The sequence below is a fragment of the Protobothrops mucrosquamatus genome, unplaced genomic scaffold (genome assembly GCF_001527695.2).
Source record: "Protobothrops mucrosquamatus isolate PMUCROS unplaced genomic scaffold, P.Mucros_1.0 scaffold866, whole genome shotgun sequence".
Lineage (NCBI taxonomy): Eukaryota > Metazoa > Chordata > Lepidosauria > Squamata > Viperidae > Protobothrops > Protobothrops mucrosquamatus.
Window position 1 is genome coordinate 381,955 of NW_015387121.1, and position 15,312 is coordinate 397,266.

Sequence of the window (15,312 nt, forward strand, 5' to 3'; positions counted from 1 at the left end):
AACGTTTAGTTATAAGATCAACAAAAGTACTCGTTCTGTCTGCAAGCCCCGGACAGCCTGGCAAGTATGAACTATCAGAGAAGCAATTCATCTTGTTCTTAGGGACAAGAGTCGAATGTAAGTCAGAAATAGCTCAGAGCTTTGCCAAGCATTAGCACATAGTAGGGTCAGCCAGGTGAGAATCTGTGCAGTACAGGCCGCATTTGCAAACGCTAATGAAAGAGCCCGTATTTCGCTAAGCTTTTCCACTGCCCGCAGCAGTCTGTAAACATTTTAAGGTTCTTTTTGCACGATCGGTATCTTTACAAAAGCCACCAACCGCTATAAAGGCGACCCATCAACCCGTCAGATCGCTCCTTCGCACGGAGTCTTAGGGAAGCAACGCTGCCAGGGACGCCGTGGGAAAACGAGCCGCGAAAGACGCGCGAAGGCTCCTCGCGTGCACAGCAGCCACTCATTGCGAGGCAACTAAACAGCTCCGACAGGAGGCCAAAGCCGGCCCGAGGACTTGCCTGGGCCACCGGCCCTGGGGACGCCGCACCAAAGCCTATCCCTCGGAGGCAGCCCGTCTTCCGAGTGCACCCTCCCGGCTTCGGCCCAAGCCTGGGGACAGGGCGAGAGAGAGCAAGGCGGTGAGGGCGGAAGCAGTCAGCCTACACAAGTAGGCGGAAGAGAGAATCCAGCCGGCCGTAGCCCGAAAAAAAATGAGAGGAACCGAGGAGGCGGCCTACCGGCGTCCGACTCAACGCCCGGGACTCAACTGACTGCCCTGCAACGTCGTTGCACGTCAGATCACGTGAGCGCCCAAACAAGTCTCGCCCCCCCCACCAACCCGACAGCAGAGCGTCGCGTAACTTCGCCACGCAGCGGTTCCTGGTTGCCTAGCAACTGGCGAACACCCTGGTGCCTCGCGCCGCTTCGGTTGGTTAGTTAGGGCGTCTCGCGGCGGCCTCCCCCTCCCGCCTGCCATGGGCGCGATGCTTCGTCCCGAGGTGCGATTCGGCAGGCGCAAGGGGCAGCTGCGAGAGGCTACGCGTGAGTTTCTTGCGGGGGAAGCAGAGAGAGGGAGGGAGGGTAGGGTTGCCAGGTCTGCTTCCAAAAAATAGCGGACAAGCGGGGAGGGGGGGGGGTGTTAAGTAGTAAAAAAAGTAGACTGTACAGCTTTAGATTACGTACCATTTCATCCTAAAGCTTTCGAATAAAAAAAAAAATGTCCACTATTTTGTGAAAAAAAAAGTGGACATAATGTGAAAAAAGCGGACTGTCCACTCAAATAGTGGACACCTGGCAAGTGCTCTCTGATCCTGGTTGTTGCTTTTTTTGCAGACGTCTCATTTCCCAAACTGGGTAACATTATCAGTGCTCAGTCAGTGCTCAGAATTCCTCATTTCAAGCCTGAGCTACACATATTCTCCTTTATTGGAGGGAGGATTGCTGGGCGCACGAGCCAGAGCTCGACGACCGCAGTTATCTCTCTGCCCACCGATTGATTGATTGATTGATTTCCTCAGTCTTCGCTCTGTCAGAGTGAGAAAAAGAAGACGATGCGTCAGATTTCCTTAAGACGATCTTAAAAGGCTCACACACGGTTTCGCAGAATAATGGATAATTAATGCCGTAGTGGTATTAAGTCTTGTGTTTTTCAAAATTCGGCCACTTAAGAGGTGTGGACTTCAACTCCCAGTTTTCCCCAGCCCACGTCAGCTGGGAAATTCTCAACATACCAGCTTTGGAATTCTGGGAATTGAAGTCCATACATCTTAAAGATGCCAAGTTTGAAAACCACTGTTGTGAGTCAACTTTGTTTAGCTACGAGTTAGTGAATAAGCTACTTTTGGGCATAAGCTACTGACTAACCCTCTCAGTTGAATTAAGCTTTGTTTTTCATTTTTAATGGATAATATTGCAGCCATGCCTCCCAGTTGTAAGTAGTGAGAAGTTTCAAGTTGTTGTAGTGTGTAGAAAATAGACCACTGAAAGTAATTCCATTCCTGTTTTATGTTGATTCTATATTTTCCTTGTCCATTGGGGTGGAAAAGCATGACATGTTCCTCTTTCCCCAATCACCTGTCTTAGCCTTTCCTATTCGGTTTTTCATTACATCTTTTGGGACAAAAAAATTAAATCGTTGCTTCTGAATGAAAATATTTAATATGTAATTAAATCTCAGTACATACATAATTTAGGCATAGTTGAAGGCTCATTAAAGCCATTGTTAACAAAGGATTTATATACATATGCATGTATATATTTACTTGATTTTTATCTCACCTTGATTCTTTTTAACTAATTCAAGGTGACAAACATATGTAATACAGTTTTCACCTTCTACCCAGCCAGCTTTCATACATAAGGCAATACAAGAACTCACAATCTGCTGGTTTCTAGGCCAGCATCTTAACCACTGCACCAAATTGGCTCTAATTTGTATGTATGGAACTTATGAACCACCTAATCTGTCACAGTGCTGAGTAGTTTATAAAATAAGAATGAAAAACAAATATATGCCTAGCTTAAAAAGATAAACACCTAATAAACTTAAGCATATTATAAGAGTTTGGGTGTTATTCTAACACATAATTTATTTTTCTTTCTTGCCCAGCAAATGATGATGATGTGATGGAAGGAATATTTCTTCCAATGGGAGTAGATCTTCACCAGATAACCATTTTGCCCAAAGCAGAATGGCAGAGAATTCAAGACAGTCTCACTGCTCGTGCAAGAGAAACAGCACGCATTCTTGCTGAAAAGAAAGCACGAAAAGATTTGCACTTAAAGTCTCAAGCACTTGTGAAAAATTGGACCCACACTATTGCAGTAAGAAGAATTTGTGAATGTCAATGCTTTCGATTTCACTTAAGACATATCTGTTCACCAGGGCTTTGACTGATATTACTGTTTATCTCTAGTGGCATCTGAGGGCTGTTGCTACTTTCATCAGAATGACGAAAGCAGCATCTCACAGCAAACTCTGCCCTTTTGGGAGTTGAATTTTCTAAGATAGAACATAACATACTAAGTTGGAATAGAACTGATGACAAACATTCTATGAAACAGAACAATAGAGAACCCACCACATCCTAGAAAATTATCCCATGAGAAGGGAATAGGTCAGAAAGAATTCCAAGGGAAAATGGTATTATTTTATTTAAAACTATATGAGTATTGTTCACATCTTTAAAATGTACCAGTTATCCTATTTTTTTAATAATATCCCTAATAAGATTATTTATACATTCATCACAGGGTATGTCACAACAAAAACTGAAAGCCAAAAAAGAACGGCAAGAGAGAGAGGAGGAAGAAAAAAGAAAGGTTGACCTTGAAGAAGCAAAATACCAAGCACAGAAGCGAAAAGAGAAAATAGAAGAAGCCAAATTGCAACAGTATTTTGAAAATGATAGAGTGAAAGGTTTTCATGTAATATAGATTACATTTTTTTCTTCCTTTTAATTTTTGGCTACATTGTAGTGCAGAAGTGTAAACTATTAAATATTAAACATATCTTTTACAGAGAGCCTTACTACATTCTGAAGTTTTAAAGGAAAGAGATGCACAGATTGAATTTAAAAAGCAATACAAGAATTTGTACAAAAGCAAGGATGAGGCAATAGAACGTGAACGTCTAAAAGCTGTACAGTTAGAAGAAGAAAAAGCTAAAATGCAGCACATGAAGAGACTGCAGATTGCTAATGATCAACTGGCACAGTAAATATAATACAAATATATTATCTGCCAAGTAAAACTTTTCTCCCCCCAAAAAACAATATAAAAATTAAGCTGTTTTAGTACTTAGGTTTCCCCCCCCCCTTATGACTGCATGTCCTTTTTCCTAATTCCAACGGCAAAAAAACTAAATCAAACTTTCATTCAGCCACTTTCTAAATGAGCAGCTGTTGTGTGAGCAGGATCCTCCTCTTGTGTACATACCAATCTCTTTCAGGGTATGCAACTTTAGATGAAATGCAGAAAATTAGTAAGTACAGGTAGTTCTTGACTTACAACCACAACTAAGCCCAAAATTTCTGTTGCTAAGTGAATTTTGCCCCATTTTACGACCTTTCGTGCCTTTCCCTTATTAACTGAATCACTGCAGTTGTTAAGTTAGTAACACGGTTGCTAAGTGAATCTGGCTTCCCCATTGACTTTGCTTTGCATTGACTTTGCTTGTCAGAAGGCTGTAAAAGGTGATCACATGACCCTACATGTCATAAATGTGGGTCAGTTGCCAAGCATCTGAATTTTGATCATATGACTATGGGGATGCTGCAAGGGTCATAAGTGTGAAAAATGGTCATAAGTCACTTCTTTCAGTGCCATTGTAACTTTGTATAGTCACTAAATGAACTGTTGTAAGTTGAAGACTACCTGTAGTAAATAAAGAAACAAAAGGCAGGATGTGAGAGAAAAGGAAAGCTAATTACATCTAGCTAATTAAATCTAAGATCATTAACTATCCCTACAGTCTTCCCTCTTTGCAAAACATGCTTAATTCCACCATACCTGTACAATGCTCTATATGTTGTCTTTTCTTTAAATTTATTCTCTTTCCTATGTCATCTTTTTTTTTACCATACATGTTTCCTACATATCCCATTCTCACTGCATTCATTTTACTTTTCTGTTTCCCTTGACATATTCTTGTTTATTTTTCCACCAAGATCCTCTCCTTCAGAACTCCTTAATTTTATTTTTCTCAGTGTTTCACCACTGGCAGATTAATCACTCTTAGATTCAGATCCCTGATCTTCTAAGTCTAACAGTTTTTCATGATAAACAAATTATGCTTTCAGACTCATTCTGTGTTCATGTATGTTTGATGCTTCATCTACTTATTCAGAACAATTATTTTTAATAGTACATATTCATTAATCATCATTCATTAATGGATCTTCAAATGGCCCAATAATTTTTATTATGTTCTGGCCTTGTTTCCATCCATCTAATTATGTTGTCTTGCATAGCAACTGATTCATCAGGATCACATTCATTTAGAATGTTGCACAGTTGTTCCCCAAAATCATTTTTGATGCTGTTGTTATTACGATACTCTGGAGCATAATAAGCAGTTATCAGCAGCCTATGAATTTCATTATTTCATATATACACACACAGTAGTCTAGATGATACCAGTTCATTTTTTCTAAAACATTTTAGCTTTTTCATTCATCATTCATTCATACTTAAACCTACACTTTGACCTCCATACTGCATTCCTCAACTCCAAAAGATTAGCCCATGTTCATTTAGATTGCTTTCATCCTTCCCTTCATGCTCTTTACTCTGTACTCCTTTCATATATCCAATTATAGTCTTCTATATACCATGAACATCTATAGATAGATCAGTGAATTATGACATAAACTGCTCATTACAGCTTTGGCCAACTTTGATATATATAGTGTACTAATGCAGAATATGCACATTTTTTTCTCCCTGCCAAAAATTATTCTTCTCCCAAAAACAACTTGCTAGGAAGTGAAAAAAGTCTGGCCTATCGGACAGATTTGGTACTAAGTAATTTTGGAGGTCTCTTGAAGTACAAGGAATCTTGGTGACAATTTGACCGCAAGTTCAGCAATATTTAGAGAATCATAGACTCTCCACTCCTGCTTTAGTCAATAAATGCTCATTCTCTTTATGTGTTTTTAGGATAAAGCAACACGAACGCTTAGCAAACACAAGCAAGTTAGAAGAGAAAAAAGAAAGGGAAGAAATTCAGGCGTTGACCAAGTTATATCAATTGGAAATGCAGGAAAAAGAGCAAGCACAACGTGAACAGAAGGTTAAACGAAGACAAGCCCATCTGGTATGTTGTGAGAATCTGGTAACTAAATAACTTGGAAGTTAAACGTAACGTAGAAATAATAAACTGCTGCCTTCCAGATATTTAGGCTGACAATTCCTATAATCATTGTTAATCTTTGATGAGCATAATGGGAGCATAATGCAAATTATCTGGTTGCCATAGGCTCCCTATGCTAAGTGTAAGAACACTTCTCAATCTGTAAAATATTCAATAATTTTAGGGGTGCTGATTTTGAATACTCTCTTGTCAAGTTATTCAGACAATTGTTTCTAGAACTGGAGAAAGGGCTGATAATGGTTCATGATCAAATGCCTGCATTTTGGGGAAGTGAGAGATTCGAAATTTCCGACACTGATTCAAAATCAAAGAGTCTTTTAACAGTAATAGTAATTTCTGCCATAGATGAAGTGGTGGGAAATGCCGTTGAACTACAATATCCAATCCCCTGCTAGCAAGCGTAGGTTCACCTTCATGTTGCCACCTGTTTGCTTCATGTGGAATTTGACCAGAAGATAATATAGTTTCTTCATCTGACTGAACTGTCTGGTGCTTTAGATTTGCTGCCAGTGGGAAAAATAACATTTAATTATATTTTTGCAGGGAATTGCCCTGCAAATGCAGTTCCTAAAATCTTATATATGTGTGAAATGGCACATTTATTGCTTCTTGCTTCTTTCTTCCAGGGGCAGCATGCCTTGCAGACTTTGTTGAAGCAGCACATATGCTTTTAGTTCTCACTATTTGAGTTTAGAACTGCATACTATGTTTCATGTTTTTTTTTTCTCCATGATGAAAAGAACAACTGAAAAGGGCATCAGCAAATGCCATGGAGTATTAGCAGTTTTTACCAACTACAAAATGTATCATCATTGTATCACCATGGTTCTTTGTTTTAGTAAACCAGTGGTGGCGAACCTATGGCACGGGTGCCAGAGGCGGCACTCAGAGCCCTCTCTATGGGCACTCGTGCCGTCGCCCCAGTCCTACGCCTTCAGCTGGGTTTTATAAAACCTTTTCGCTTTAGGCCTCCGCCGCCGTGTGCAAAAAAAAAAAAAAAGGTTCAATCAATCAGTCAATTTCAACTTCTCTTGCGGGGAAAAAAAAAGATCTTGCAAAATTGGAATTGATTGATTGAACTTTTTAGTCCCACCCAGTCTGCCGTTACCACCGCAGCCACTTTTCCCGTTTTTATTGTAGCTCTTCTCTATCCTTTAGGCTTCTGCTATTATAACAATTTAATTATTTTTTAAAAAGTCTCCAAAAGTCTTTTAATTATAATTTCTCCTCTCCCAATATTCTTTATCCTTTCTTCTTTCTGCCCCCTCCCCGTCTTTTCCTTTGATTGTCCAAAATTTTTCCAACTTTGGTTCAGCAACTTTTCTCTCAAGTTTGTTCTGCTTGTTGGTTTTAGAAGAATTCAAATTTTCTATCTCCATCAGAGTGAAGGATTAGGTTAAATTTGACTCTGCGTGTGAGTAAGAGTTATGCTGGAAGACTTAAAGAAGTAGTAAAGAATAAACTAACTGCATGTAGCAACAAAGCAATGCCACTGGAAGCTGCAATTCAGAGACGCTTTACCTAAGAATTGGGAGAGTGAGAATTTGGCAATGAAGTGAATGTTCAGTTTTGTCTGATTATTTTAAAGGCATATGTTGCTGACCAGGTAACTCTCAAAGCTATAGAAACGCAAAAACAAGAAGAAGAGGACGAGAGAATTCAAATACATTTTAGAGCAAAGCAAGCAATGGATAAGTTGAAGAAAGCAAAAGAAGAAGAGTTACACAGGTACATGAAAATAATGATTAAATTAAAATTCATGACTAAAAATAAAGATGCATTTTCCCAGATGATTACCTATCTATAGAGATTCTATTGTAGTCTCCTTGATATTATAAACATGTAACATTTGAGCAGACTGAAGACCACAAGTATATAAAATATTCTGTACTAGAAAAAAACATCTAGGACATTTCAAAACATTTTGTTCTTCTTCCACACCATACTTCTTGTAGCTATCTGGGGAGCTGTTGAAAATTTTCTGCAAATAAATCTGGACAGTTTCAAAGGATACTGGACACAGGGCAGTTCTGAATGTTTTTCAGACATACTTACTTCAGTTCTTTTACTGAAGGTGGTTGCATGTAGCCAACCTTCGATAATCTTGAAAAACCTAAGCAGGGATGGGAGACCACCAGGAAACTGTAGACTAGACTGGGAAGTTGAAAAGTGGTCCCAGAATGCAGTGACCAATTCTTTCTTTCCAGTTGCAAAGAAAACAACATGGCAGGAATGAAGCTAACTTTAACGTTGCCTTTACTTTTCATTTTATGAAACATAAAAAGATTAATTTTCTGAACCTTTTAAGATATGATACAGATATTGGCTTGGATTCCATTGAGAAATTCCTTTGCCTTGGAGTTCCATTCACTAAGTGCATTATTGATTCCCCTCCTGCTCATTGCTCCTTTGGGAAGTCTATGAATGATAGAGGAACTCTGAGGAATATGGTAGTGATAGCATAAGGGATTGCAGAAGAAATGGAAATTGAATTGCAATTTATTTCATTGGTGCAAGGACCTCATGCAGTCAAAGCACATACCGTTCAAAATCAGCTGCATTGGAGTAGCATTGTATATGCTAGTAAATAAAAACTGAGAGTTGCACAAAAGCTCTGTTCGGTTAGGACATCAATACGGAGTTCCTGAATCATTTGTTTTGTTAAACTGATTCTTCTCCAACCTTGGTCTTTCATATATGTACGATTATGACCCTTATCCTCCTGGATATTGGCTAAGAAAAGTAGTTGCTGTGCATTTACACAGGGGGCATCTCTGAAGAGCATCAAATTAGGAAAGCAAACTCCTTTTCATCCTAAGGCTTTGCTGGCCCAATAAATGCCCAAAGTAAACTGTAAAGTTGTATCTCAACAACCTTCATAATAAAAAAATTGTGGGGATAGTAAAATAAAATGGACTAGTTAAGCTCATATTCTCAACAATTAGTTTCCAATCATATCTTCTTAGCAATTGTACTGTTAATTCAGTTTCTTCTATCAGAGCTATGCATGCTTCAGAGCACGCAAGAAAGAACATTTCTAGGATTGCAGTTTTGAAGGCCTGAAAACAGACATGACTGCTTTAATGAGTTGCAGACAGATGCTATATTCATACATTCCAAAGCATATCTTCTGATTCAAATCCAAAACACTCTACAGCTCCATTTCATGAGTTGTATAGTAGAAGCATAATTTATTTCTGGATTAAAACTGGAGATATTTGCATTGATATATAATTATTGTAAAAATAAGCAAGCACACTTTTTCCCCCAAGCCACTCACAAAAGAGACTGTGCTTTGTATAGTAGATAATAGGCTGCACTTCATCCATCAGTCATCTATACTGGCGGGTGAAGAATTCCTGTGTATCTAAGGATTGTCATTCCCAGAACGGTATCCTTGTGTACCCCTATTTCTTGAAAGAGACAGCAGCTGTCTATGTCAAATGGGGCTTCCCTCTTCTAACAGAAACCGCCTTCTATCCAGTGTGGAATTTAATTAAAGGTATATTTCAGACTGCCTTCTGTCCGGCGTAGAATCAAAGTCATATTTCAGACTCTGCTAGCATACAAGGCAGTAAATACTGATCTATTACAGATTAATGGAAGAGCAAAGGGAGAGGATTACTAACCGCCTTTTAGCACGAATGAAAAAGAAGATGGGTGATGAAGACGAGCGTATTGCAAGAGAAATTGCAGAGCAAGAAGAGGAGCAAGCTAAAGAGCTCAAAGCTAAAGAAGAAAAGCTCCAGGCCGATCTGAAATCCATTGCAGAACACAGAATCAATGTGGTAAGAGAAAAAAAAATCCAGGTTACTTGCATTCTTTTTGACATGTTCCACTATTCATAGTAATCAGCTTTTAAAATTACACTCTTCCGAGTGTATAGTGACATGTCCTTCTGAGCACCTTGTATGCAGCAAGTTTAATTGAAATAATGGCATTTCCTTTCAAATAGAACTACTTAAGAATGGGTTGCCCAAGGTATTACGGAACCAGGGTAACTGTAAATTATTTTGTAGCAAGTTACCCAGTCATCAGATTTCAGATTCTATTATTACAGCTTACAGATAAAACTGTATTATTTCAGATAAAAACGAAAGAGGAAAAGGAAAAAGAGGAGAGATTGGAAGGTCAAAAAATACTTATTGAACTGATGGAAGCAGACCGGATCTATCAAGAACTGGAGAAGGATAAGATACATAGAAATTATTGTGCAAACTTAAAATTGCAAGAAGCTCATGTCGCACAGATAGTAAGTATAGATATTATAATACTTGGAAAGAATCTCAACTTATATAATTTCTGTTCAGTCCTAGAAGGGTGAAAGGATACTTCTGTATCAGGGTATTGTAGCAGGGAAAGTTTTATTTCCAGTTTGGGTTGTGCAAACACATTAAAGAAGGTAACATCCCATCCTGTCAGAGAACATTATAGCTATAAAAGACCACAATCATTAATAGTACAATGCAGTAAAAAAGATCACCTCCATATATCAGAGCAAGATATTGCAGAAATATTTTTTCTTCCCCATCAAAGAATCCCAGGATTGAATTAATTCAAACAATCTACCATAAAGAGTTCTCTTTTTCATGTAATCTTTATAGCATTATAAATGTTTGCAGATTATTCATACATCATTTCTAAATGGTAGTACATTTTTATTATTTAGTTATTACACAGATTTTTTAAATATTTAAATTATATTTTGACCATCTCAAGGGAATTAATTTGGCTGACATTAAACAAACAACAAAGCATATCCATTATTAAAACTAACAGTGCTTACAATTTTACTGGCAATCCATCAGAAATCAAATTTGGATGACCTTGTGATTTAAATGTTAAGATCTAAAACCCTAATACAGAAGCTTTAATTTCTCATATTTTGCATCCAGAAAGATATAAAGAATTAGTTTAAAACTTTCATTTTGGGGAAAAAAAACTTGTATTCCATTCATTTGTGCAAGAACACATTTTAATTGCAGCCTATAAAGCGAATCTCAAAATGCTTACAAGCAATTATTTGTAAGAATATGAATTGCACTGATATGTTTGATATGCAAATTGATTCTTTTGCTTAGGTTTTTTTTTATACGATAGTCATGTGTTGGGCTTGGGTTCAAAGAAAAACAAGATTTCCACAAGGATTAGCACACATATACAGTATACACTTTTAAAATTAATTTTTCCCAATACAGGCTGAAAAAATAACAAGAGAAGAATGTGAGAAGCAGCAGGATGCTAAATATGTTAGACAGAAAGAACTGATTGCGTTGTGCAGGGAGCAGGAGTTCCAGAAATATGCAAAGGAAATAATTGATGAACAATCTAAGACCACTCAGAATCTCTACCCACTTCACAAAAGACTGCACGAAGGCATTCCTACTTTCAGTGGCCCAGGTTATAGTGAAGGTCAACAGTGCTGTGAGAAGCGTGCTGTTGAGCCACCCTACATAGGTGAAACAGCTCAAGAAATGAAGTTATTAAATGAACAAAAATATGACGAGACTAAAGCACGATTGGGATTTACATGGTAAAAAACATTTGGAAGGATAAAATAGAAGTCTAACATCTTTATCATAATCCAAATTGTGAAAAGTAGAGTAAAAAGAAACAAGTTTATAATAAACATTGCAGCTTGATTATGGCTGTCTTTGCAGAACGCTATTGATATGAAACAATGTGCAACATTTTCAAGCAGAATGAAAACTATGCAAGGTTTGAAAAGAAGGAATATAATTGTAGTGAAATTCTAATTCACAATTCTAGCTTAAAATTTTATCTGTAAGTTATGAAAGAAATTACTTGCTGATTATTTTAAACCTTTTGGTTGGAAATAAAATGTAGTTGATCCTCAGTAGCATCTTTCATTCTTCCATTGATTCTTCCCTTGCATTACTGTGTGATTTATACCTGATTTTCTACTATAACAAGCACTCAGGACAGGGAACAAAATTCAGTAAGTACAGAAAATGCTAATGTAAGTCAGTCATTAAAAACCTGCAAAAAGATATTACTCTACATATTTTTTAAATGATGTGGGACTAAATGTAGCTCCCAAAGGAATGCATTCTACTGCATGGGAGATACAGTATATAGAAGTGTCTTCCAGTCTCTCTCATGCCACAAAGTTTGGCTTCAAAAGGTCCTCTCCTGCATACAACAACTGCACCTATTTGTAACAGCACAGCCGAAAGCCTTGATGTTTAATACCATTACCTTAAAAAATGTTGAGTAAGCAGTAGGTCATCAGTGCAGATCTTTTGGTAAAACTATAATATGAACCCAGAGCACGGATGTCAAACTCACCATATCACGTGTCGCGTCGTGACTCTTTTTGCATTGCCAGAGCTGGGGTGGGCATGGCCTCCATATGATGCAACTGGCCCGTGGGCCGTCAGTTTGACACCCCTGTCCCAGAGCCTCACAATAGTTAGGCTAATTGCAATATTTTGCAAGTTTTCTAAGGGTAGCCCCATGCAGAGAGGACTATAGTAGTTTGGATGTGATACCTTGTCAGCTTTGACCAGCTCAGAAGATTGTGCGTCACAGTAGCTACAGCTACTGTCTGTAAATTTCATTTCAATGGAGCATCAAGTAGTCCCAAATGATGTTTTCTTTCGCAGCAAATACAATCCATCTGAAATAGGCTAAACCGCAATCCCCAAGTCCAATAGCACTGCTAACTTGCCTGGATCAAAATTTTAGCATGTTTTCCCTCATTCAACCCATTTCTGAGCTTAGGCAACCTCAATGATACCAAGTTATCTGAACCATTAAAATATTTTTTTTTAAAAGTTGAAAGCAATGTACTGGGAGAAACTGTTGGATTTTAAAACTTGAGTAAAATTGGATGTCCACTAATGCTGTACATTGTCCTTTGATCATTTTCTGTCAGCATAACAAAATAATTTATGCAACAGAAATTCCTAGCTGTCTCTTACAAGATAAACTCTCCTTGATGACATTTGCTAACATCAGATTTAGAAGAAAACTTACTCTGATCTTTCAATTGGCTTTCAGCTACTGTTTTTTCACTGTAAGAGTTCTTGGGGTATTCATTAATCTTACCACCTTCCATTTTATTTATGGTCTTTTTTAAAAGACTAGTTGAGCTTGGGGAAAAAAGACTACATTCAAATGTTTCAAATTTCTGCTAACCTATTCCAGTTCCTCACAGCCAACAAGACTCCAGAATTTAATCAGAAAAGATTGGAGAAAGGTATTGTCCACCTGTAAGAATATTTATAAAATGACCTTCTATTCAGTGAGTTAAAGATCAGTTTAAGGAATGTTGGTATAGTCCTATTAATGCCTATAAAATAAACCCCATTTAATTCAGAGGTTTTTTTTTTAAACTTATTAGATTGCAGCCCCAGCCTGACAACCTGCAAAAGTCTATAGGTAGTTGTAAGCAATATAAAACAAAAAAGCAGAATGAGCATAGAAATGTCAAGCATTTTGCTACATGAGCAAATATCTAAAGCACATCTCTCCTTCAAAAACATCAACTATGATGATAAAAGAGAGTATAAAAACAGCTTTAAGATTCTCAAAATACTTTTAATATACAAGTTACATGTTCCATATGAAGCATTCACATTTTCACATCTTTCCCAGATGAGAATTACAAACTATAAAACTGTCCAAAAGCATGATTTTATTACTCTGCAGGCAAAACCAACAGAGTTATGTTATCCAGAAAAAGAACCTTTCAACAAAATGATCATATACCCTTGCAGACTGCCACTTAGTACACTGTTGACTAAATACAAACTCATCATGGTTCAGTTACAGTAAAAAATACATTTAAGTGAACACACCAAAATTAACATACATTTCTTCGTTGCAATTTTACAGAAGTATATGCAAAAGGGGCTATATATAATTAAAAATAATCAAAACTTCTGCTACAAACATGCACTGCATGTTGCAAAATCTATAACCAACCTTTTAATGTTATTGCAATCATTTTAATGTCCCCCCCCCCGTGTGTTCTGTATCTTTAGAACTGACTGCAAACCTTTATCCCTTTGAGATATAGACACACAAATCTAGGCAGACGCTAGGTCCAGTGGGCATGTCTTGCTACTATCCTATGACGAAATAACTTGGAAAAGGCAAGCAAGTCCCCTATATAATAAATTGCCTGCTTTTCCAACTAATATTTGTAAGAATTATTTGAAAACCTATCTGCTTGTGCTGAAAGCAGAGATTTTTTTTTTATGACATAGAACTAAAATGCTTGTTACTGGCTTTCTTAATTCTAAATATTTATTTAGTTTATTTATGTATGTATGTATTTATTTATTTAAGCAAACTTACTGTCACTCTTATATTAGCCTTTTGCCTGTGCATCTTTATTTGCTTATAAAACTGAACATTATGTATTTGTTCCATCAGCAATCTGTATTGTTAGAGTAGTTTTATTAAAAAGATTTTACATAAATACAAAATACGTTCAAAGAAAAAAAATGTAGCAAATGTGAAAAAGAAAATAATTATGTTAAGTGCCTTCACAAAACCACATTCGGATTTTTCTATAAGATGAAAGGTTTTTATTTTAAGCTCCCAATCAGGAATGCTGAAAAGACTAGGCTCTAGTCCAGTGTTTCTCAACCTTGACAATTTTAAGGCATGTGGACTTCAACTCCCAGAATTCCACAGCCAGCAATGCTGGCTGTGGAATTCTGGGGGCTGAAGTCCACATGCCTTAAAATTGTCAAGGTTGAGAAACACTGCTCTAGTCTAACAAACTGAGCAAGAAGACATCTGCAATGGGAAGGCATCACTTAGGCAAGCTGTTGAATGAGCTACAAGTAACCTCTTTATTCTTCCTGGTTTCTGTGCAATCCCAACATATGGGAAAACAGGAAGCAGACTTACCCAGAAGCAGAACTCATCCCATCTTAGCAGAGCATCTGCCTGAACACACATAGACATATTCAAGATGTAAAGCCTGATCAGTTTGGATGGCTTCAGTCAAATCACTGAATCCCTTTTCTACCAATATGCAGACATCCTGTTAAAAATTAATGTACAGGAATACTATTCTCATCAAGTCTGTGACTTAAATGGAACATATATTCCATCTTAGATGGGAAAAATTGAATTTCACTGTATCTTTGGGAAGCAACCGACAGCTCCCGATGAAAAGTCAGAATGGGTGAATATGAATCACAGCTGGGGTCATCTTTCACATCAATCTCTATGAAAATCAATCAAATCCAATGACACTGGCAATATAGCAGGCAACAGAAATTTGACACCTCTAGGATCATTGCCAAAAACACCAGGGTAGACATTACTAAGTAGTTATCAAGGTGAAAGATTGAAATGAATCTGCAGCTATACATTCACAACTCTAGCACCTTAACTCTGGTGTAAAGACATTAAGTTGTTGCTACCAGTGAGACCCGTTAACCCATTAAGTATCTTAATCCCTG

At 37.5% G+C, this 15,312-nt stretch overlaps 1 protein-coding gene across 1 annotated transcript; it reads left to right on the top strand.

Annotated features, from left to right (window-relative positions):
* The first annotated feature begins 899 nt into the window (after positions 1 to 899).
* CCDC173 (coiled-coil domain containing 173) lies at positions 900 to 11,720 on the top strand. Its single transcript, XM_015819172.1, has 9 exons — positions 900 to 1,035; positions 2,603 to 2,817; positions 3,247 to 3,420; positions 3,515 to 3,708; positions 5,653 to 5,809; positions 7,455 to 7,594; positions 9,462 to 9,654; positions 9,954 to 10,118; positions 11,065 to 11,720. The coding sequence occupies exons 1-9, from the start codon at positions 969 to 971 to the stop codon at positions 11,401 to 11,403; spliced, it is 1,644 nt and encodes a 547-aa protein (XP_015674658.1). The 5' UTR covers positions 900 to 968; the 3' UTR covers positions 11,404 to 11,720.
* The last annotated feature ends 3,592 nt before the right edge of the window (positions 11,721 to 15,312 follow it).

Coding starts and splice junctions, on each gene's coding strand:
- CCDC173 (XM_015819172.1), top strand. CDS start 969: ATGGGCGCGATGCTTCGTCCCGAGGTGCGATTCGGCAGGCGCAAGGGG. Junction 3,421..3,514: donor ATAGAGTGAAAGGTTTTCAT/GTAATATAGATT, acceptor TATCTTTTACAG/AGAGCCTTACTACATTCTGA. Junction 5,810..7,454: donor AACGAAGACAAGCCCATCTG/GTATGTTGTGAG, acceptor ATTATTTTAAAG/GCATATGTTGCTGACCAGGT.